A 23,466-nucleotide genomic window follows, 5' to 3' on the forward strand; every position below is an offset into this window, starting at 1 on the left:
GCTTTTTCTGGTCCCATATAAATTTTAACATTGTTTTCTCTATTGTTATGAAGAATGTCACTGGTATTTAATTGGGATTACATTGAATTTGTAGATTGCTTTGGGTAATGTAACCTTTTTTTTTGAGAGAGAGAGAGAAAAATTTTTTTATTAATATTTGTTTTTTTAGTTTTTGGTGGGCACAACATCTTTATTTGTATGTGGTGCTGAGGATCAAACCCAGCGCCCCACGCATGCCAGGCAAGCGCACTACCGTTTCAGCCACATCCCCAGCCCGTAATGTAACCATTTTAACAATATTGATTCTTCTAGTCCATGAATACCTTCCATTTTTTTTTGTGTGTGTTCTCTTAAATATCTTTCATCAGTATTTTATAATAATTTTCATTGTAGAGATCTTACACTAATTCAGTTAAATTTATTCTTAGGTATCTTTTGGTAGTTATTATAAATGGGATTGCTTTCTTGATTTAGATTTCAGATTATTCACTGTTGTCATTATAACTATGCTACTTGAGAGCTGAGGAGTAGCTCAGGGTGCTTACCTGTGCATGAGGCCCTGGGTTTGAGCCTTAGCACTCAAAAAACAAAACAAAACAAAACACCAGAGGAATAATAGTGCTACTGATTCTTGTGTTGATTTTTATATTCTGCAACCATGCTAACTTCAGTAATTAGTTCTAATAGTTTTCTGGTGAAACCTTTAGGGTTTTCTATATATAAAAAACTCATTCATCTATAAAGAGTTACATTTTTACTTCCTTTTTCAAATTTGGATATTCTTTATTTCTTTCTCTTGCTTGATTGCTCTGGCTAGGAGTTCTAATACCATGTTGAATAAAAGTGATAAAAGTGGAAATCCTTTTCTTTGTCCAAATCTTAAAGAGAAAGGCTTTAGCTTTCCTTCATTCAGTATAATGTTAATTCTTGGCTTATTGTATATGACCTTTATTGTATCGAGATATGTTCCTTCTACACCTGTTTGCTAAGCAGTTTTATCATGAAGGGATGTTGATTTTTATCATTTATTGAGATAACTAAAAAAATAAAAAAAATTTAAAAAAATAAAAAAATTAAGAGCTATGTAATGTTTTGAACAACCAATAAAAAAAAAGAGATAACTATGTTATTTTTGCCCCTCATTCTATTAGTATGGTATATTTGCCTATGTTGAACCATTCTTTCATTGCTGGGATGAATTCCAATTGATTGTGGTGAAAAATCTTTTAATGTACTGATGTATTCAGTTTGCTAGGGTTTTTTTTGGGGGGGGGGTACTAGGGATTGAACTCAGGGGCACTTTCCCACTGAGCCTTATCCTGGCCTTATTTTGTATTTTATTTAGAGACAAGGTCTCACTGAGTTACTTAGCACCTTGCTTTTGCTGAGGCTAGCTTTGAGTTTGAGATTCTCCTGTCTCAGCCTCCTGAGCCATTGGGATTATAGGCATGCGCCACCATGCCCAGCAGTTTGATAGGGTTTTTGCATCAATGCTTTTGTTTTTTGTTTTCAATTCTTGGGCATTGATCCCCAGGCGCATTCTACCACTAAGCTGCATCTCAGCCCTTTTTATTTTTTATTTTGAGATAGGGATCTTTTTAAGTTGCCAAAGCTATCCTCAAATTTATGATCCTTCTGCCTTAGCCTCCTGAGTAACTGGGGTTACAAGTGTGCCCCACCATGTCTGGCACTTCAGTATTTCTGTACTTAAGAGTATGTAAATATGATTATTAAAAATGAATGTACATTTTATTTTCATTTATTTTTTATAGGCAATTAAAAGAAGAAAATAACAATGGAAAAGAAAAATTAAGAATCATGGCAGTGAAGAATTCAGAAGTCATGGCACAATTAACTGAATCTAGACAAAGTGTTCTGAAGCTAGAAAGTGAGTTAGAAGACAAAGAAGAAATACTGAGAGAAAAATTTTCTCTGATGAATGAAAACCGAGAATTAAAGGTTCGTGTTGCAGCACAGAATGAGAGACTAGATTTATGTCAGCAGGAAATTGAAAGTTCAAGGGTAGAACTGAGAAGCTTGGGAAAAATGATATCCCATTTGCCAGTAAGTATGTGTGAAAAGAAATGTACTGTACTTGTTGTATCATGGAAAAGAAAAATTTTACTCAAGTGTTTTATGAGAGAACATCATTTTGGAGTTGCTTTATTAGCTTTTAGTTTTGTTCTTACTTGTTTGTACTTTGGCACCAATTTCTTTTCTATTTAGTTCCTATTTTTGCCTCACATTTACCTTTCTTCTTCTGTAACCTTTCTTTCTTTCTTTTTTTTTTTTAATAGATGAACAAAATATCTTTATTTTATTTTTATGTGGTGCTGAGTATTAAACCCAGTGCCTCACGTGTACTACATGAGCACTCTACCACTGAGCCACAACCCCAGCCCTATATACTTTCTTTTATATATGATGCCATATATAAGAATGGCACATTTTTAAAAATATAGCTTTATTGAAATATCACTTATTCTGTAAAATTCAACCATTTGAAATGTTAGTAACTTTTAGTAAATTTACTAAATTATAAATAGTTTTCTATTTGCAGTACTGGGCAAATTTCCTGCATTGTGGTAATTGTTTTAAGACTCTTAATAAGTTTGCTAAAAATCTTATAATAATCACCACAATTCAGTTTCAAGTTTCTGCCATCCCCCAAAGATCCCTTGTGTCCTTTTAGAATTAGTGCTCTACCTCCACCACATACCCTTGGGAAACTACTAATAATTTCTGTTTCTATATATTTTTCCTTTCTGGCTGTTTTGAAGAATGAAAACGTAAAAATATGTGGTCTTTTGCACATATTTTTCCTATTATTTTATACTTAATATTTTTGAGATTCCTTCATGTTGTACATATCAGTTTTTCATTTCTTATTTATTTCTGAATAGTATTTCATTTCATCTGTTTACCAATTAATGGACATTTTGATTATTTCTACTTTTAGGCTATTATGAATAAAGCTGCTGTGAACATTTTCATAGAAGTCTTTGTCATGTTTTTATTGCTCTTGGGTAGATATCCAAGAAAAGAATTGCTGGGTCATGTGGTAAATTTATGCCAAATTGTTTTCCAAAATGGCTACACTGTTTTACATTTTCACCAGCAGTATATGAGAGTTCCTTTTTTTTTTTACATGCCTGTCAACACTTGTCATTGTCATTTTGCTTAGTGGGTATGAAGTAGTATCACACTGTGGTTTACATTTTCATTTCCTCAATGGCTAATGTTTAGCAACTTTAAATGTAGTTATGAGAATGACATAGAACTGGTTTGGGGGTGTAACTCAGTGGTAGAGTGCTTGCTGAGTATTTGAGAGGCCCTGTATTAGATATTAATTATTTGCTAGGATTTTTTAAAACATTTTTTCTTTAGTTGTAGGTGGACACAATATCTTTATTTTATTTTTATATAGTGCTGAGGATCAAACCCAGGGGCTCATGCATGGTAGGCGAGCGCTCTACCTCTGAGCCACAACCCCAGCGCTAGGATTTTTAATCTAATGTTTGCTTTTGAAATTAGAAAGTAATCATATACAGATAACTTTCATTTTAAATTAAAATTTTCATATGTGCTTAGAGTTAAGAATTATTTGATATATGACTATGAAATTGATATGATAATATATACTTGATACTATGTTTCATGAAGTGCTAAGGATGATATAGTTTGAAAAAATGAACTTTTTTACTTCTAGAGTGTGTAATTAGCTTAGTATTTGTAATGTAGCTTAGCATTTGCAAAATATGGGACACGTTGCTCTATCAACTTCAAATGTTTTTAGAATAAATTGTATTGATAAAACCTTTATATGTACTTTGTCAGCTCTATTCTCCCTCTAAACGCAAAAGTTGCAACTATTCTGAAATTCTTTTGTATCCTTTTCATCCATAATTTTAAATGTTGCCACATATAAATTTCTATATAAATACATATGTTGTTCTCTCTCTTTCTCTCTTTTTTTTTTTTTTTTGGTATTTGGGATTGAACCCAGGATCCCAAGTTACATTCCCAGTTCTTTTTAGTTTTTGTTTTGAGACAGGGTCTCACTAAGTTGCTTAGGGCTTTGCTAAATTCCTGAGTCTTGCCTTGAACTTGTGATCCTCCTGCCTAGCCACCAGAGCTGCTGGGATTACAGGCGTGCACCACCATGCGCATACATTTCTCTCTCTCTATCCATATACCTATACACACATACACACACACACACACACACACACACACACATACAGACACACATTTAAGTGTTTATTTACTTGTAGTTGGTCACAATACCTTTATTTTATTTATGTATTTATTTTTATGTGGTGCTGAGGATCGAACCCAGGGCCTTGTACATGCTAGGTGAATGCTCTACTGCTGAGCCACAACCCCAGCCCTTCTTAGATATTTTTTAAAATACTTTGTGTATCAATGGAATTTGTTGTTTTACTTGGTATTGTAAAATGTAACCTTATTAATTTATGTAACTCAAGTTTATCTAAGTATTATACTTTTCCAATTATCTGAATTAACTATAGGTTTTCCATTAACCAAATGTTTCCTATTGTACTTGTACATTTTCCTATTGATGGACATTAGGTTGCTTCTATTAAATTTAGACAAATTTTCAAACTTAAAGAGTTCTGAATAAGAAAACAATGGCATCCACATGTGTATTACAATTTACAAATATTTGTTTTTTAAACTTGTAGTTAAAAAGAGAAATACTTGGTTTTAAATCATCCATTTCTAAGCACCAGATGAATAGTTTGTCAAACAAAGAAGACAATTGCATTGGCTGCTGTGAGGCAAATAAATTGGTGATTTCAGAGTTGAGGTATGTTTTTCATATTTTGAATTTACAACAAATAGAATGGTTTTGTTGGAAATTAAATGAAGGTGTTTAGTTAAGAAAATTAACAAAAATACAGAAAGAGGATTGGGATTGTGGCTCAGCAGTAGAGCACTCGCCTAGCGAGGCTCTAGGTTTGATCCTCAGCACCACATAAAATAAAATAATTAAAAAAAATACAGAAGGAAAAGTTCAGAGAGTATTATAACAAATACTGATTCCACAACTAAGATTTGATTCTTCTTAATATTTTGTGATATTTGTTTCAAATCTGTTTCTCTAAATAAAAAATAAAACATTACAGGATAGATAATACCCTTTGATCCTTATTGCTTATCTAATTCTTCCCCTGCTTATCCATTATTATGAATTTGATGTGTATTTTTCTGTCCATATTGTGAACATTTTTTTTCTCTTATACACAAATAAAAGTGAACTCTACAGTTGCAGTTTTGCTTTTCTACTCAACATCATTTTAAAATATTTATTTGGTACTGGGGATTGAACCCAAGAGTGCTCTATATCCCCAGTCATTTTTGTTTTTTTATTTTGAGACAGGGTCTCACTAAGTTGCTTAGGGCCTTGAACTTGGAATCCTCCTGCCTCCTTAGTTGGTGGGATAAAAGCATGTGCCACCATGCCCAGACATGCCCACCATGCCCATTTTAAAAAATTCATCCATGTTTGGATAGGTAGAATGGTTGATCCATGAATAGATTTGGGTGGTTAGTTTGATCTTAATAATTAGGATTGTTTTTCTAGAATGGTGTCAATTTATCTATTCTTTTATTGATAATTACCTTATTTCTAGTCTTTTTCTATTATATAGTTACAAAGAAAATCCTTATACATGGCTCCCTACACATATATATGAGAGCTTCTCTAGAATATATTTCTAAAACTCATATTTCTAGGTTGTAGGTCATCTATATTTTACTAGTTTTACTAGTTTCAATCAAGTTAGAAAGAAGCTAAACTAATTTATAATCCTACTGTTTATATATAAAAGTTTCTATATCCTGCCTAAGAGTTAACTAATATCAGAATTTTAAAATTTTGCCACTTTGAAAGGTGAAAAGTAGTATGAGATATTTTTTACAGAATTACTGTCATATTGGATTCTTTTGTTTTGTGCCAGGATTAAGCTTGCAATAAAAGAGGCGGAGATTCAAAAGCTTCATGCAAATCTGACTGCAAACCAGTTATCTCAGAACATTATTTGTAAGAATAGCCAAGAAAGTGGCAAGTTGACTACTTTAGAAACAGAACCTGTAAAACTAGGTGGTAGTCAAGCTGGTGAGTATATATTATTGAATTATTATTTTTTAATTAATTTTTAAAATTTATATATGACAGTGGAATGCATTATGATTCTTATTACACATATAGAGCACAATTTTTCATATCTGTGGTTGTATACAAAGTATATTCACACCAATTCGTGTCTTCATGTGTGTGCTTTGGATAGTAATGTCCATCACATTCCACTATTATTTCTACCTCCATGCCCCCTCCCTTCCTCTCTCACCCCTCTGCCTTATTTAGATTTTGTCTATTCCATGCTCCCCCTAGGGAGCACTAGATCCTACTATGAATCAGCCTCCTTATATCAGAGGAAACATTCGGAATTTGTTTATTTTAGGGATTGGCCAACTTCACTTCACATTATCTTCTCTAGCTCTATTTACCTGCAAATGCCATGATTTCATTTTCTTTTATTGCTGAGTAATATTCCATTGTGTATATAATGTTGAATTATTTAATAAATGGTAATCAGAGTTCTTGGCAATACTATTTTATTTTATTCTATTGACTGAAATACTACAGTACTAGGGATTAATTCCAGGGTTATTCTACCAGTGAGCCATGTCTCCAGCCTTTTTTAGTTTTAATTCTGAGGCAGTGTCTTGCTAGGTTGTTGAGGCTAGCCTCAAACTGGTGATTCTCCTGACTCCTAAGTAGCTGGAATGACAGATGTGTGCCATTGTGTATAGCTGATCTATTTCTTTAAAATACTATCATTAAGGTAGGTGTGGTAGCACATGCTTATATCCAGCTACTCAGAAGCCTGAGGTAGGAAGATTACAACTTTGAGGCCAACCTTAGCAACTTAGTAAGACCCTGTCTCAAAATTTAAAACATATAAAGCCTTGGGATGTAGTTCAGCAATAGAGTGCTTGCCTAGTATGTATGAGACACTAAGTTCAACTCCCAGTTCCACAGAAAACAAACAAAAGAAACAAATTAACAGCTGTTTGGTTTCTGTTAAACACACTTGATAATTTGTTATGAGTAATTATGTTCTGGTAAGAGAGCAAATTATTTCAGAATTTTTGGACTTCGCATTATATTTTTAAAATATATATTAATGAGCTGGGCATGGTGGTGCACGCTTGTAATCCCAGTGGCTTGGGAGGCTGAGGCTGATCATGAGTTTAAAGCCAGCCTCAGCAAATGCGAGGTGCTAAGCATCTAAATAAAATACAAAATAGCCTGTGGTTCAGTGGTCGAGTGCCCCTGAATTCAATCCTTGGTACCAAAAAACCAAATATATTATTGAAATAAAATTTAATAAAATCCAATAAGATGTGCTCATTTTAAATATAAAATTTTGGTAAGTTTTGCTACAAGTGTGTTTTTTTTTTTAAACTTGTTTATACTCTCGGTACTATCACCACAATCAAGACATAACATTTCCATCAGAATTCTTTTTATTCCTTCTCACATTACTTATAATGGCTTGCCTCCTCCTCCTCCTCCTCCTCCTCCTCCTCCTCCTTCTCCTCCTCCTCTCACTCCCATTCCCAAGGTTTCATGTATGCTAAGCACATGCTTTACCACTGAGCTACCCCCTCAGCCTTGATTTTATTTTTTGAAAGTACTTTGAATATGCAATGGACTATTACTCAGCATTAAAAAAGAATAAAATCATGGCATTTGCAGTTAAATGAATGGAGTTGAGAATATTATGCTAAGTGGAGTAAGCCAATCCCAAAAAACCAAATGCTGAATGTTTTCTCTGATATGAGGATGCTGATCCACAATGGGGATGGGATTGGTGGGTAGCATGGGAGGAAACTTTTGGTAGGGCAGAGGGGGGGAAGAGAAGGGAGGTAGCCAGGGGCGTAGGAAAGATGGTGGAATGAAATGGACATCATCACCCTAAGTACATATATGAAGACACGAATGGTGTGACTCTACTTTGTGTAAAACCAGACATGAAAAATTGTGTTATATATGTGTGCTATTAATTGAAATGCATTCTATTGTCCTATATAACAAATCAGAATAAATAAATAAATTTAAAAACAAAAAAGAAGAAAGTACTTTGAGACTTTGTTTATTGGCTGGCATGTGGTCTGTCTTAGTGTTCTAACTGTTCTTGAAAAATTGTTTATTCTGTGATTTTCGGGTGGGATTTTTTTTCCTATCAATCGTAAGGTTGTATTTAAGTTTTCTTTATCCCTGAGGTTTTTCTGTGTATTTATTCTGTCAATTACTGAGAGACTAGTATTGAAATCTTCAGATATATCTGTATGTGTGTTTATTTATCCTTTCAATTCTGTCAATTGTTGCTTCTTGTATTTTGAACATATTATGTACATATTATTTGAGATTGTTATACCTTCTTCTTGAATAGACCCTTTTATTATATTAAATATCTCTTTTAATTCTTAGTAATACTTCTTGTAGGAACGCTGCTTTATTTGAAATAAATATAGGCCCTTCAGTGGTGGTTTTTTTTTTTTAATCATTTTTTTATCCTTTGAATTTGTGTCTATAATTTATAGATAGTGAGTTTCTCATAGAAAGCATAGAATTGGGGACAAGGGTTGTGGCTCAGTGGTCGAGCACTCGCCTATCATGTGTGAGGCCCTGGGTTCCATCCTCAGCACCACATATAAATAAATAAAATAAGGCTAAAATTAATAAAATAAATTTTTTTAAAAAAGCATATAATTGAGTCCTGCGTTTATATCCATTCAGACAGTTTTTGTGTTTTAAGTAGAATTTTATTGGGGTGTTTAGCTTGCTTATAGTTAATGTAATATTGGTATTTGGAGGGTCTAATCTATCATTTTTTAATGTTCCATTTTATTCATTTTTTTGCCTTTTTTGGGGTTCAAGTATATTTTAGCATCTCATGTCTTATTTCCACTCTTGATTCATACACTATACTCTTTGTATACTTTTACTCTTTTTAGTGGTTGTTTGCCCTGGGTATTAATAAATATCATAATCTATCTTTAAATACAAAGGGCTGTTAGCATTAGAAGTGACATAAAATTATGTATCTAAGTAATTAGAATGGGAAGAGAATGATATGATTAGCAGAGGGAATGGTGGTCATTATAGGTAGTGATAAATATAATGTGTCATATAGTCTAACATCTAAGAATAGAGTCAATGACATGGATAGCTTAGAAAGTAAAATATTGTGGAGATAGGGGATTGATGGGAAATAGCCTCTTATCCAACCCTTGAGGGCAAAGCGAATCTCTCCTTGTTTCCATATGTGTATTCTTATATAATCACCTACATTTTGCCTTTTAAAGTGCTCTTGAAAATTCAGGTATTGTGGAGTAGGAGAAGGTATAATGTTTATAATGGAGAGGAGACATAGTCAGAAAGCTACCTGTGATAAACCTTAGTAGTTTTTAAAATTTCAGTGTATTTTCTTCAGCTAGTTTGTAAGTAAGGAATATAAGACTAGAAAGGGTTCACTGTGTGTACCTTTTGAACCTGTATCTACAAATAGTACATAAAAATATTCTTAATGGTTGGATGCAGTGGCATACCCTATAATCCTGTGACTTGGGAGGCTGAGGCAGGAGGATGGCAAGTTCGAGGCCAACCTTAGCAATTTAGTGCGAACTTATGCAACTTCGTGAGACTCTTTCTCAAAATAAAAAATAGAAAGCACTAGAGGTGTAACTCAATGGTAAAGTACCTCTGGGTTCAATGTTCACTACCCCTTTTAAAAAAAAAGTTTTTAATCTAAAATTGTCCAAATAAATTTTATGATTATCTTTAGTTTAGGGGAACAAAGCAACTTTTTAAAAAAATAAAGCATTTTATAATTATTTCTATTAAAAATAGTATCTTAAAAAGTGGGAAGCATTCTTAACTTTCTGGTATAAGGAATAGTCTTTAGATACCTAGTAAAATAAATGATTCAGAAGAGCTTTTTCACTCATTGTTATATATTTAACTTAGAAAGTGCTTATTTACCATTTCCTTATTGCATGTCTCCTTCTAAATCCTTTTTATTCTTTAAATCAGTAACTAAACTTTATGGTTAAATATTTCAACTATTTATATTTATTTTTGTACTTGAAGTTTTATCCAGAAAATTTTTCCTTTTGTGTTTATCAACAGAAATTATAAAAGACCGTAATCAACAGACTATGAACAAGCAATATGAAAGAGAGAGGCAAAGACTTGCTACTGGAATAGAAGAATTACGTACTAAGCTGATGCAAATAGAAGCTGAGAATTCTGATCTGAAGGTTAACATGGCTCACAGAACTAGTCAATTTCAACTGATTCAAGAGGAGCTTCTAGAGAAAGCTTCAAACTCTACCAAACTAGAAAGTGAAGTAAGCTTCAAATTAGCTGGGCATGTGTACTAAGTTTGAAGATAGAAAATACTTTGTGGGATTTTATAACAATTTAAGTCTAGATTTATAAATTTTGGAAAATGATACCACATAGCTATATATTGGGGATTGAACCCAGGGGTACTTTAACACTGAGCTCCATCCCCAGCCCTTTTAATTTCTTAGTTAGAAACAGTATCGCTAAGTTGCTGAGGCTGGCCTTGAATCTGTGATTCTACTGCCTCACCCTCTGAGTCCCCTTCAACCATGCCTCTTGATTATAGGCATGTGCCACCGTGCCAAGCTTTAAGCTATTTTAGAAATTATATTTGGAAACATGTTATTTTAACTTAAATTAAAATAGGAACATGCTCCCTATTGGCTAAAAGGTCCTAAATTTGGTGAAACTAATACTACATTGCAGTTTATTATTTCTTCCACAGTATAAGTTGGCAAGGTAAATGCAAATTTACAAGAAGAGAATTTGGGGTCTGGAGCTGTAGTGCTTGCCAAGCATGTGTGAGGCACCTGAATTCAATCCTTAGCACCACATAAAAAACTAAATAAATAAAGCATGCTGTCCATTTACAACTATAAAATTTAAAAAAAAAATAAGAAGAGAATTTGGATTATGTAGTTGAAAGAAAAGCAGTGGTAGAGGATTTAAAATTTTAGCAAACATCAGAACTATTATGGTAAGATTGTAATCAATGACTAAGTCAATTTCAAAACAGGAGATGGAACCTTTATTCACCAGCAAAAAGGCAGACTGCAAGTCTGCACTCCTCTAATCCCTAAAGGGATTAGAGCGAATCTTTTATAGTTCAAAACCACAAATAAAGCATATCAGTACATTTATCATAAGTGGTTGTGGCTATGATTCCTGACCACAAACAAAATCATGAGGTCTAAAATCATAAGCAGACGGGAAAGTGGGACAAAACGACCCTAGTTGAATACAATTTAAAGAATGGTTACTAACGTCTAGACAAACATTCTATGCAGTTATGGTACATTGCACAAGTTTAGTATATAAGGACAGAAAGAACAGTTTTACCATTGTGTTGCCGGTATGCTATGCTAAGCAAGCGTTGGTGGGTTCAGAGGTGGGGTTTTCCCATGAGAGAAGACACAACATGGAGTCTTAAGGTAAAATGGAGTCTTGTTTGGTCATTGTCCATTATAGCTTGGCCCATAATAAAGCCACCTAAGAAGCCTCTCAAACATGTACATTTCTGGGTACTATTCTAACAATTTTGATTCAGCAGGTTTTGGGTATGGCTCAGAAATTTACATTTTTTAAAAAACTGCATGTGAATCTGATATAGATATACTATGGATTGTATTCTGAAATGTTTTATGAATATCTGATCTTGATTTTCACTGAGGAAAGGATAAGGATGCCTCATTAGGTAATTGCAGACCAGGATTACATGGTATGTATTATATACTCAACCTTCAGGCTTACAGATGAAGCCTGCGATTTTTTTTTAAATTTATTTTTTAGTTTTTTTAGGTGGACACAATATCTTTTATTTTTATGTGGTGTTGAGGACCGAACCCAGCGCCCCGCGCATGCCAGGCGAACGCGCCACCGCCACATCCCCAGCCCAGGATTTTTTTTTTAATATTTATTTTTTAGTTGTAGTTGGACACAATGCCTTTATTTTATTTATTTTATTACGTAGTGCTGAGGATTGAACCCAGGGCCCTACATGTACGAGGCAAGCACTCTACCGCTGATCCACAACTCCAGGCCCCATAAGGATTTTTTTAAAATATTTTTTTAGTTGTAGATGGTTACAATATCTTTATTTTCATTTATTTATTTATTTATTTATTTATTTATTTTTTGAGAGAGAGAGAGATGAGAGAGATGAGAGAGAGAATTTTTTTTTTAAGAGAGAGTGAGAGAAGGGAGAGAGAGAGAGAGAGAGAGAGAGAATTTTTAATATTTATTTTTTAGTTCTCGGCGGACACAACATCTTTGTTGGTATGTGGTGCTGAGGATCGAACCCGGGCCGCACACATGCCAGGCGAGCGCGCTACCGCTTGAGCACATCCCCAGCCCCTTCATTTATTTATTTTTATGTGGTGCTGAGGATCGACCCAGGGCCTCATGCATGCAAGCTCTCTACCACTGAACTGCAGCCCCAGCCCAAGGATGTTTTTTAAAATGTCTAATTTTGTGTCTTAATGTTTATAGTCAAATCCATGGAAAAGACTTGTAAGATAGGAACTTCAGTTAATAATCAAAAAGGAGATTTAGTCTATAATTACAGGCTGCCACTTAGAAAATTCTCAAGTACTGAGATTAATAACTTAAAAAAAAAATAACAGAATAGTCTTGTTGAACATTAAAATTCAGAAACAGAAAAAGAAGAAAATAAACATTGATAATTCTACCACCAGAAATAACTGCTGTTAACGTTTTGCAATATTAATTTCAATCTGTAAGAACTACTTTTAAAAAAATAGGTTAGGAAAAGGTAGAGACCTCTGAATTCAGTCCCCAATAGTGCAAGGAAAAGGAAAAAAAAGAAAAAAAGGATTAGGATGCAAATTAAATTACTTATGTATTTCCTAATGGAAGGAGTGATATGATATGCCTGGCTTCCTTTCACTATTTTTTTTTTAATTTTTTTTGTAGTTGTAGATGGACAGAATGCCTTTATTTATTTATTTTTTTATGCGTTGCTGAGGATCAAACCCAGTGCCTCACACATGCTGGGCAAGTGCGCTGCCGCTGAGCTACTGCCTCAACCCAACACTATTTATTTTTTTTCTAAATTGTCACTTGTTTTAATAATTACATGAATTAAAAGGTTATTTACTTTGTGCCTTAATTGTTTATTACCATAAATTTGCCCTATTTATCTAGACACAATGTATTTAAACTTCAAAAAGAGGAGCAAGTATTTGATTTTAGGATGTATATTCTTAAAAAACTAATTTTATACTTTATTGTATTTTCAGATGACAAAGAAATGCTCTCAGCTTTTAACTCTAGAGAAACAGTTAGAAGAAAAAATAGTTGCTTATTCATCAGCTGCTGCAAAAAATGCAGAACTTGAACAGGAACTTATGGTAAAATTTACCTTTTTACTTCAAGTTTACTCTGACTTTTTGGTACTGGTGATAGCTTGTTTGTTTTTGTATCATTACTATAAAACATACTAAGTAGGAAACTAAAAATTCTACTGAACTTCTTGTCATTCTTTTTTTTTTGTTTGTTTCTGTATTTTCAAGTTAATAGGCTAATACAACAAGTTGTTATTCAAGTTTTATCTTTTTTTTTTTAACACAATACCTTTATTTATTTATTTATTTTTCTGTGGTGCTGAGGATCGAACCCAGGGCCTTGCACATGCTAGGCGAGCGCTCTCTCACTGAGCCACAACCTCAGCCCCTCAAGTTTTGTCATTTTTACCTTAATAAAATTAAAATAGTAGTTTTTTAATATGCTTCTTTTGGGGCGTGGAATTAGGGATTTAATTCAGGGGCACTCGACCGCTGAGCCACATCCCTAGCCCTGTTTTATATTTTATTTAGAGTCAAGGTTTCACTGAGTTGCTTAGCACCTTGCCGGTGCTAAGGCTGGCTTTGAATTCGTGATCCTCCTGCCTCAGCCTCCTGAGCCACTGGAATTACATAGTGTGTCACTGTACCTGGCTTAGTTATATTTTAATCCTATTTTATATTTCTAGGAAAAGAATGAAAAGATAAGGAGTCTAGAAACCAATATCAATACAGAGCATGAGAAAATTTGCTTAGCCTTTGAAAAAGCAAAGAAAATTCATCTTGAACAACATAAAGAAATGGAAAAACAGATTGAAAGAGTAAGTAATGCATAGTTAGTGATGAAGAGAACCTCATTACTAGCACAGTATTGGTTATTTTGTAGGTGAGGAAACAAGGACAAAAAAGTTAGCAGCACTGTAATTAGAATCTCACTCCAGATCCATTTTATAATGCTCATTTTTTGTGGTGCTAGGGATTGAACTTATGGTTTCATACATGCTGAAAAAGCATTCTACCCTTGGGCTACATTTCTGACCCACCAATGCTTTTCTTTTTTTTTTTTTTTTTTTTACTTTTTTTTTTTTAATATGTGTGTGTGTGTGTGTGTGAGAGAGAGAGAGAGAGAGAATTTTTTTAATATTTATTTTTTAGTTTTTCGGCGGACACATCTTTTTTTTAATATGTGGTGCTGAGGATCGAACCCGGGCCACACGCATGCCAGGCGAGCGCACTACCGCTTGAGCCACATCCCCAGCCCCACCAATGCTTTTCAATATAATATGCTTTCCATTTCAACTGTAATCATCTTTTTAAAAAAAATTTATTTATTTATTTTTAGTTATATGTGGTGCTGAGGATTGAACTTAGTGCCTCATATATGCTAGGCAAGCATTTTGCCACTGAGCTCCAATCCCAGCTCAGGGCACTCTTAATGTTGAATTAAAGGTAAAAATGTTATTGGGGCTGGAGTTGTGGCTCAGCGGTAAAGTGTTTGCCTAGCCATGTGCAAGGCCCTGGGTTCAAACCTTAGCACCACATAAAAATAAATGAAATAATGGTTTTGTTTCTAATTACAACTAATAAATAAATATTTAATTTAAAAAGTAAAAATGATATGATACAGAGAACACAAGACTAAATAAATAATAGAAAATTTGAATGAGCAAATGGAGGTGACAAGAAGAGTGTAAGCTTAAGTATAGAGCAGTAGACATTATTTTCTCTGAGTAGGAGAAAGAAAAAAAAAGATTTGAGAAAATACTGAACAGAGTTTAAAGAACATTATCAAACGTTCTAACATTCTTGTCATCATAATCTTAGAAGGAGAGGAGCATGAGATTTGTGCAGAAAAATATTTGAAAAAATAAGACTGATAGCATTACAAATTTGATCACAGAAAAAATTTACATTTTAACAATATCAAAGAGAATAAAATCAGAGAAGACTACTTTCAGACACATCAAAATCCTTGCTGAAAACTTAGAAAAAAAAAATCTTTAAAGCACCAATTGAAAAAAAATAAATGAACAGAAGGAAGACCAGTAGAACAGAGGAAGTGGAAAGGGGGGAGGAAGGGTAGAAGGAAAAGTGGAAGTACCAAGGAACAAACTGAAGCAAATTATATTCCATGCATGTACGTATATGTCAAAATGAGCCCTAGTCTTCCTTTTTTTTTTTTTTTTTAGAATTTAACTTTATCTATTTTTTTTGTATGGGACTGAGAATTGAATCTAGGGCCTTACCTGTGCTAGGCAAGCACTTTACCACTGAGTTTACCACCCAGCCCTGAACCCCACTCTTATGTATAAGTATAATACACTAATAAGAACATAAAAAAAGGATACAGCTCAGTTGGTAGAGTGCATACCTCATATGCACAAGGCCCTGGCTTCAATCCCCAGCACCACAAAAACAAACAAACAAACAAACAAATAAATAAGAAACCAGGGCTGGGGTTGTGGCTTAGCTGTGGAATGTTTGCCTTCCACATGCGAGGCCCTGGGTTCGATCCTCAGCACCACATATAAATAAATATGTAAATATGTAAATAAGTACGTCGATAAATACATACATTCATACATACACACACAATAAAGGTATTGTGTCTAACTACAACTGTAAAATAATATTTAAAAAACAAAAAAAAGAAAAAACTTTGAAAGCAGCCAGAGATAAACATAAATAAATAAATAAATAAATAAATAAATAAATACATGTACACACACACACACACACACATACACACACACACTAAAGGTATTGTGTCCAGCTACAACTAAAAATTAAATATTTTAAAGAAGAAAAAAGCCTTGAAAGCAACCAGAGATGAACATTGTAACTAGGGAACAAAGATTAAAATTACTACACATTTCTCATCAAAAACCATGGAGTGGGGGCTGTGATTGTGGCTCAGCAATAGAGTGCTTGCCTAGCATGTGCAAGGCCCTGGGTTTGATCCTCAGCACCACATAAAAATAAAATAAATATTCAAAACAAAACAAAAAAAACATGGAGTGGTACAGTGGTGCATGCCTATGATTCTCACAACTCGGGAGACTGAGGCAGGAGGATTGCAAGTTCGAGATCAGCCTCAGCAACTTAGTGAGGCCCTAAGCAACTTAGGGAGACCCTATCTCAAAATCAAAAAGGACTGTGGATATGGCTCAGTGGTTAAGCATCCCTGGGCTTAATCCCTGCTACTAAAACAAACAACAACAACAAAACCCTCGGAAATAAGAAAACAGAAGAGTAACATTTTTTTAGTCCTCAGAGAAAATTCGTCACCTTAGAATTTCATATTTAATAAAAATAATTCTCTAGGAATAAAGGTAAAATAAAGACAATGTTATATATAGGACATTTTAGAGAATTTGTCACAAGACTTGTTCTAGAAGAAATACTAAAGATAGTTCTTCAGGTAAAAGAAAAATAATACAACAGGGAATCTTAGGACCTCAGAAATGAAAAGCTACAAAAATAGTGAATATTTGAATAAATTACTTTTTAGTACCAGGGATTGAACTCGGGCACTCGACCACTGAGGTTCATCTGCAGCCCTATTTTGTATTTTATTTAGAGAGAGGGTCTCACTGAGTTACTTAGTGCCTTGCTTTTTGCTGAGGCTGGCTTTGAACTCACGATCCTAGATAAATTACTTTTTGACAAAGTATATTGGTGAAAACTACATTTGTGAAAACTACAATATAAAGGAAGAGGGTAAAGAGACTTATTTTCTTATAAAGTTCTATTCAACATTTACTTTGGCAAAAATACTCTGAATAGACTGTGAAAGGTTAAATATGTACATTATAATCCCTACAGCAACCAAGAAAAAAATTGTTGAGATAAAGTAGAAAGATACAAAGATAAAATGGAAATCTGAACATAGCCTAATAATGAAAGAGACTTGTGGAAGAGAGAAGCAAGTGAAAAAAAAAAAAGTATAAATACCAAAGTAGACTTCAGATCATAGAAAATTATCAGGAACAAAGAGAGACACTGCATAACAATAAAAGGCTCAATTCACCACTGTTATGTAACAGTCATAAAAGTATGTATACTTACCAGTAGAATTTCAAAATGCATGAATAAAATTAAGAAGGCTGAAAAGAGAAACTAACCCAAAATTAAAGTTGAAGATGTCAACATTACTCTTTTCTATAGTTGTAGAACAAGTAGACCAAAAAACCAATAACACCAAAAAATTAACATATTTCTGGGCTGGTGTTGTGGCTCAGTGTAGAGCAGTTGCCTGGCATGTGTAGGTCCTGGGTTCAATTCTCAGCACCGCATATAAATAAATTAAAAAAGGTCCATTGCCAACTGAAAATTAAATAAAAAGAAAAAAACATTTCTAATAATTTTCCTGTGTACATGTATTACTATATCATAGTGAATCCCACTCTTGTGCATATCCATAAGAATGGGTTCCTAATTAAAATAAGTTATATTTTATATAAATTCATTTTGATATATATATATTTTTAATTATATCAAAATGAATATTATTTAATTATATCAAAATGAATTTCAGTGTCATGTATAACTAAAAAGAACCAGTAAAATTTAAAACTTTCAGGCTGGGGTTGTGGCTCAATGGTAGAGCTCTCGCCTAGCATGTGCTAGGCCCTGGGTTTGATCCTCAGTACCCCATAAATATAAGTAAAAATAAAGGTATTGTGTCCAACTACAAGTAAAAAAATAAATAAATAAATAAATTTTTAAGCTTTCATATTTCTGTATATTAGCAATGAACAATTGAAAACCAAGAATTTAAAAATAGTACTATTTATAATAGCTCCAAAAATATAATGCTTAATATAAATATAACAAATATGTAGAGGATCTATATGTGCAAAATGTTGAAGAAGACCTAAGTAAATGAAGAGAAATACCATTTCTGGGTTGGAAGTATTTAGGGAGTCAACCTTAAATGGATCTATAAATTTAATGTGTTCCAATCAAAATTCTAGTCAAAATTTGTACTTTTATAGGTACATAGCTGGTTTTAAAATTCATAGTGGAAAGGCAAAGGAACTAGAACAGCCAAAGCAAGTCTAAAAAAGAACAAAGTTGGAGGACTTATGCTGCAGGATTTTTATTAAATATATGATATTAGCAAATAGATAGGTACTGAAGAACAGATTAGAGTCTAGAAATAGACTCAGCTGATGTGATCATTTGATTTTTCTTTTTTTTTTTTCAACTATGGGAATTAAACCAGGGGCCTTGTACATGTAAGGCAAGTGCTCTACTACTGAGCTATATCCCCAGCTCTGATCATTTGATTTTTGATAGAGGCACAAGGGCAATTCAAAAGAGTTAAGTCCTTCAACCTGTGATGCTTGAATAATCTGACATCCAGATACAAAATAATGGACCCTCGATGAATGTATACCTTAATATGAAAAGTGCTTAGAAATGGGTTACAGACTGGGCTAGGAACATAGCTCAGTTGGTAGAATGCTTGCCTTGCATGCCTAAGGCCCTAGGTTCAATCCCTGGCACCACAAAAAAAAAAAAAAAAAGAAAAGAAATGGGTCATAGATTTTAATATAATTTTTTTAAAAACTGTAACACTCTTAGAAGAAAGTACTCATGACCTCAGGTTAGGATAAGAGTTCTTAGGTATGATACTAAAACCACCATGAAAAACAACAACAGCAACAACAAAAAACGGATAAATTGGAATACACCAATACTAAAGAGTTTTATGCTGTGAAAGAAAATGAAAGATAAGCTAGGATGGAGAAAATATTTGTAAATTCCATATCCAGCAAAAACGTAAATAAAGAACTCTCAAAACTTGTCAATAAACACGAGTTTTTTATTTTAAAAAAATGTTTCCACTTTTTTTTTTTTTAATACCAGGGATTGAACCCAGGGGTACTTAACCACTGAGCCACATCCCTAACCTTTTTAAAGATATATATTTTATTTAGAGGTAGGGTCTTAATAATTTGTTCATGGTCTCACTAAGTTACTGAGACCAGCTTCGAACTTCTGTTCCTCCTGCCTCAGCTTCTCGAACCACTGGGATTACAGATGTGCGACACTGTGCAGGCTCACATTTTTTATCGGGGCATTATAGTTGTACATAATGATGGGCTTTGTTACATATTCATACATGCACACAATATAATTTGGCCAGTATTTCTCCTTTTCCTTTTCTCCTTCCACCCTTTCCTCTATTCTGATCTCTCTTTGATTTTCATGAGATTCTGCCCCTACAACCTTTCTTTTCCTTTTTTCTCCCTAATTTCCACATATAAAAGAAAACTATATGACCCTTGACCTTCTGAGAGTGGCTTATTTTGGTTATCACATGTTTTCAATTTCCATTCATGTTCTTATAAATGACATACTTTCATTTTTCTTTATAGTCGAATAAAACTTCATTGTATGTATACATATACCACATTTTCTTTATTCATTCATCTGTTGGTGGATGCCTAGGCTGCCACAAACATGGGTATACTTGTATCATTACTATGACAAATTTAATTTTTTAGGATGAATACTGAGGAGTCATGTAGCTAGGTCATATAGTGAAGACTATTCCTAGTCTTTGAGGAACACACACACACACACACACACACACACACATGTATTTTGGTACTGGGGATTGAACTCAGGGACACTTGACCACTGAGCCACATCCCCAGCCCTATTTATTTATTTATTTTTATGTGGTGCTGAGGCTGGAACCCAGTGCCTTACACATGCTAGGCGTGCTCTGTTGCTGAGCCACAATCCCAGACCCTCAGCCCTATTTTTTGTATTTTATTTAGAGACAGGGTTTCACTGAATTACTTAGCACCTCGATTTTGCTGAGGCTGGCTTTGAACTCATGATCCTCCTGATTTAGCCCCCCAATGCCTGCTGGGATTACAGGCATGCACCACCGCACCCAATATAAACATTCTTTTTAATAACTTCATTTTATAGAATAGTTGCCATTTGAGTTGTTCCTGTTCAGAATTATGACTTAATATTTTGTCAACTTTATTGTAAAGCTGTTTTCCATATTTTAAATTATTTTATAATAGGTCCTTAAAAAGTGGATTACTGATTTAGAAGATAAAAAATATCTTTCAAATGAGTTCATCCCTGAGGGTTTCTTCAGTGATTAATATGAGAGTGGCAGAAATTCTAGGAAAACATTATATTTGAAATTTCCATTGGAGTTAATTTTAACCCTCTTTTTAAAAATTTCCTTCTCCTTATTTAATAGGATCCAGAATTTATTTTCCTTGTTTGCATACTAGGAAGTTTAACTTGCAAATACTACTTTTTCAATATTATCTTAAATTGCTTAAAAAGCCTCTAATTTCTGATGTGTCCTTTTGTTGTTTTCATTTGCTCATTTTCATTTCATGGTTTTATATATTCCTGTTAATCCTGTGGCTGCCATATTCTTATTGTATGGACGGATGGATGTGTGATATATATAGATCACTAGATATAACATTATTTATTTGTGTATAGCTACATGATATATATACATAAATATATGCATATTGAGTAATTTCATATTTTGTTCCAAGTTTTTTGGAACTTGGATGATGCCAATTATAGGTGAAGTTGTGGGGAGTGAGAAATCTTACATACGTCTAATGAATGTGTAAATCTTGATTCACTTTGAAAAGAAATACCTACTGAAATTGAAAATGTGCATCTCATTATTGGGGATTGAACCCAGAGTCTCATAAATGCTAGGGGAACAGTCTACCACTGAGCTACATCTCTAACCATTCATTTCGTTTGTTTTTTTTTTTTTTTTTTTTAATTTTTAATGTTTATTTTTTAGTTTCGGCGGACACAACATCTTTGTTTGTATGTGGTGCTGAGGATCGAACCCAGACCGCACGCATGCCAGGCGAGCGCGCTACCGCTTGAACCACATCCCCAGCCCCATTTCGTTTTTTTAATAGGAGAAAATGTTTGAAACATTTTAAAAATATAATATGAAAATTAATCCTGATTTTATGTTTAGCTTGAAGCTCAACTAGAGAAAAAAGACCAACAATTTAAAGAACAAGAAAAAACTATGTCGATGTTGCAACAAGATATAATATGTAAACAACATCATCTTGAATCACTAGATAGACTCTTGACGGAAAGCAAAGGGGTAAGGTCATCTTTATAAAAGTATTAATAGTTTTATCTTTCTATGACATATGTTAATTCTAATCAAATCACTTGTGTAATAACCTTTACAAATGTAAAAATGTTTACTCATATTACTATGTTTTTCCTACTTCTCCCCCCACACCTCCCCACCTCCCGTTTTCAGGAAATGGAAAAGGAAAATATGAAGAAAGATGAAGCTTTGAAAGCATTACAGAATCAAGTATCTGAAGAAACAATCAAGGCTAGTATGCTAATACTTTTTGTTTTTCTTATTGAAGACAGTTCACACATAAATTATAAAAATTATATGCATAAATGTTGATTAATTGTTGAAGATTTGACTTGATTCAGTGAACTTTGTTTCTGTTGTTATGTTTACTTTCTTTCTTTTCTAGTATTGAGTATTGGACCCAGGGTGATTTAGCATTGAGCTATATCCCTCATTCTTTTTTTTTTTTTTTTTTTTTTGAGACAGGGTCTTGCTAAGTTGATGGGGTTCTCACTAAGTTGCTGAGACTGACCTGGAATTTACAATTCTACCTCTGCCTCCTGAGTTGCTGGAATTAGAGGAGTGCACCACTATGCCCAGCAGCATATTTTCTTTACGTTGAATTTTAATCTTAATCATTTGATAGTTGATAATGTGATTTATGGATTATCTAGCCTATTTGGTCCTATGATTTTCTGAACCATTAAAAAATTGTCTTTTGTGCTGGGGATAGCTCACTTTGTAGAGTGCTTGCCTGATATTCACAAAGCCCTGGGTTCAATCCCCAACTCCACAAAAAAAAAAAAAAAGGTCTTTTAACTTTAGCTATAATTGCAACTTATTAGCATTACCAGTAAAGAATTAACAAAGCAAGTAAATCTAGTTTTGCTTCTTTTTACGAGTTCTGCTGTAAGGTTAATTAAGTGATAAATCCATAATTTTCAGCTAAAATATGGATTTGTGGCTAGTATATCTTAATGATTAAAAACATGGACCAGTTTGCTGAATTACCTTGGGTTTCACTTTTGGCCTCAAGATGCCTGTTAACTCGATATAACTTAGTTTGAGATTATTTAAGCTATCTGAAATTTAATTTTTTCCTCTCTAAGATAGGGATAACAACACCTCAGAAGAATAGCAGTGTATTAAACAAAACTAGATATATAAAATGCTTAGCATATGCTAAGTTCAAAATTTAATAACTAATTATTATACAGTATCATCTCATTTGTGATTTCACTTTCCATGGTTTCAGTTACATGTATTCAACTGCAGTTCAAAAATATTAGAAAAATTGAGAGACAATTCATGAGTTTTACATTGTGCATTATTCTGAGTAGTATAATGAAATCTTGTATTTGTCCCCATGTGCTTCATTTTCTCTTTCTCATTGTATCCACTTAGTTTGTACTAACTGCCCATTAATCACTTAGGATCTGTGCTATAAGATGAACTAGTATTATAGTGCTTATGTTTAAGTAGCTCTTACTTTATTTAATAGTGATCCTAATCTATGAAAGTAGTGATGTTGGCAATTCAGATTTGCCCAAACTAAGGTATAAAGTTCTCCTTTAAGGGAAAAGGTGAAAGTTCTGGATTTAATAAGAAATGGAAAAATATTATATGCTGAAGTTGCTAAGATTTATGGTAAAGACAAATCTATGTGTGAAATTTTAAAGAAGGAAAAAGAAATTTATGCTCGTTTACTGTAGTACCTTAAACTGCAAATGTTACAGCCATACTGCCTGATAAGTGCTTAGATGAGATCAAAAGGGCATTACATTGGAGTATTTATTTATAGGAAAAAATAGTTTATATAGGATTTAGTACTATCTGTGGTTCTTAAAATATATCCTCTGTGGATAATGGGAAAAACT

At 33.4% G+C, this 23,466-nt stretch overlaps 1 protein-coding gene across 11 annotated transcripts in view; it reads left to right on the forward strand.

The window, feature by feature from the left end:
- Positions 1 to 23,466, forward strand: part of Ccdc18 (coiled-coil domain containing 18) — a 118,478-nt gene that overhangs the window by 25,639 nt on the left and 69,373 nt on the right. For 10 of the 11 annotated variants that reach the window (XM_078026747.1, XM_078026744.1, XM_078026745.1 and 7 more), the window contains 8 exons: positions 1,773 to 2,064; positions 4,707 to 4,831; positions 5,985 to 6,142; positions 10,226 to 10,446; positions 13,423 to 13,533; positions 14,154 to 14,285; positions 21,464 to 21,598; positions 21,764 to 21,841. In XM_078026747.1, coding sequence (XP_077882873.1) covers positions 1,773 to 2,064; positions 4,707 to 4,831; positions 5,985 to 6,142; positions 10,226 to 10,446; positions 13,423 to 13,533; positions 14,154 to 14,285; positions 21,464 to 21,598; positions 21,764 to 21,841 — 1,252 coding nt within the window. The remainder of the gene's footprint in view (positions 1 to 1,772; positions 2,065 to 4,706; positions 4,832 to 5,984; positions 6,143 to 10,225; positions 10,447 to 13,422; positions 13,534 to 14,153; positions 14,286 to 21,463; positions 21,599 to 21,763; positions 21,842 to 23,466) is intronic. The other variant, XM_078026749.1, reaches the window with a different exon arrangement.

This window comes from Ictidomys tridecemlineatus, chromosome 11 (genome assembly GCF_052094955.1).
Source record: "Ictidomys tridecemlineatus isolate mIctTri1 chromosome 11, mIctTri1.hap1, whole genome shotgun sequence".
NCBI classification, from domain to species: Eukaryota; Metazoa; Chordata; class Mammalia; order Rodentia; family Sciuridae; genus Ictidomys; species Ictidomys tridecemlineatus.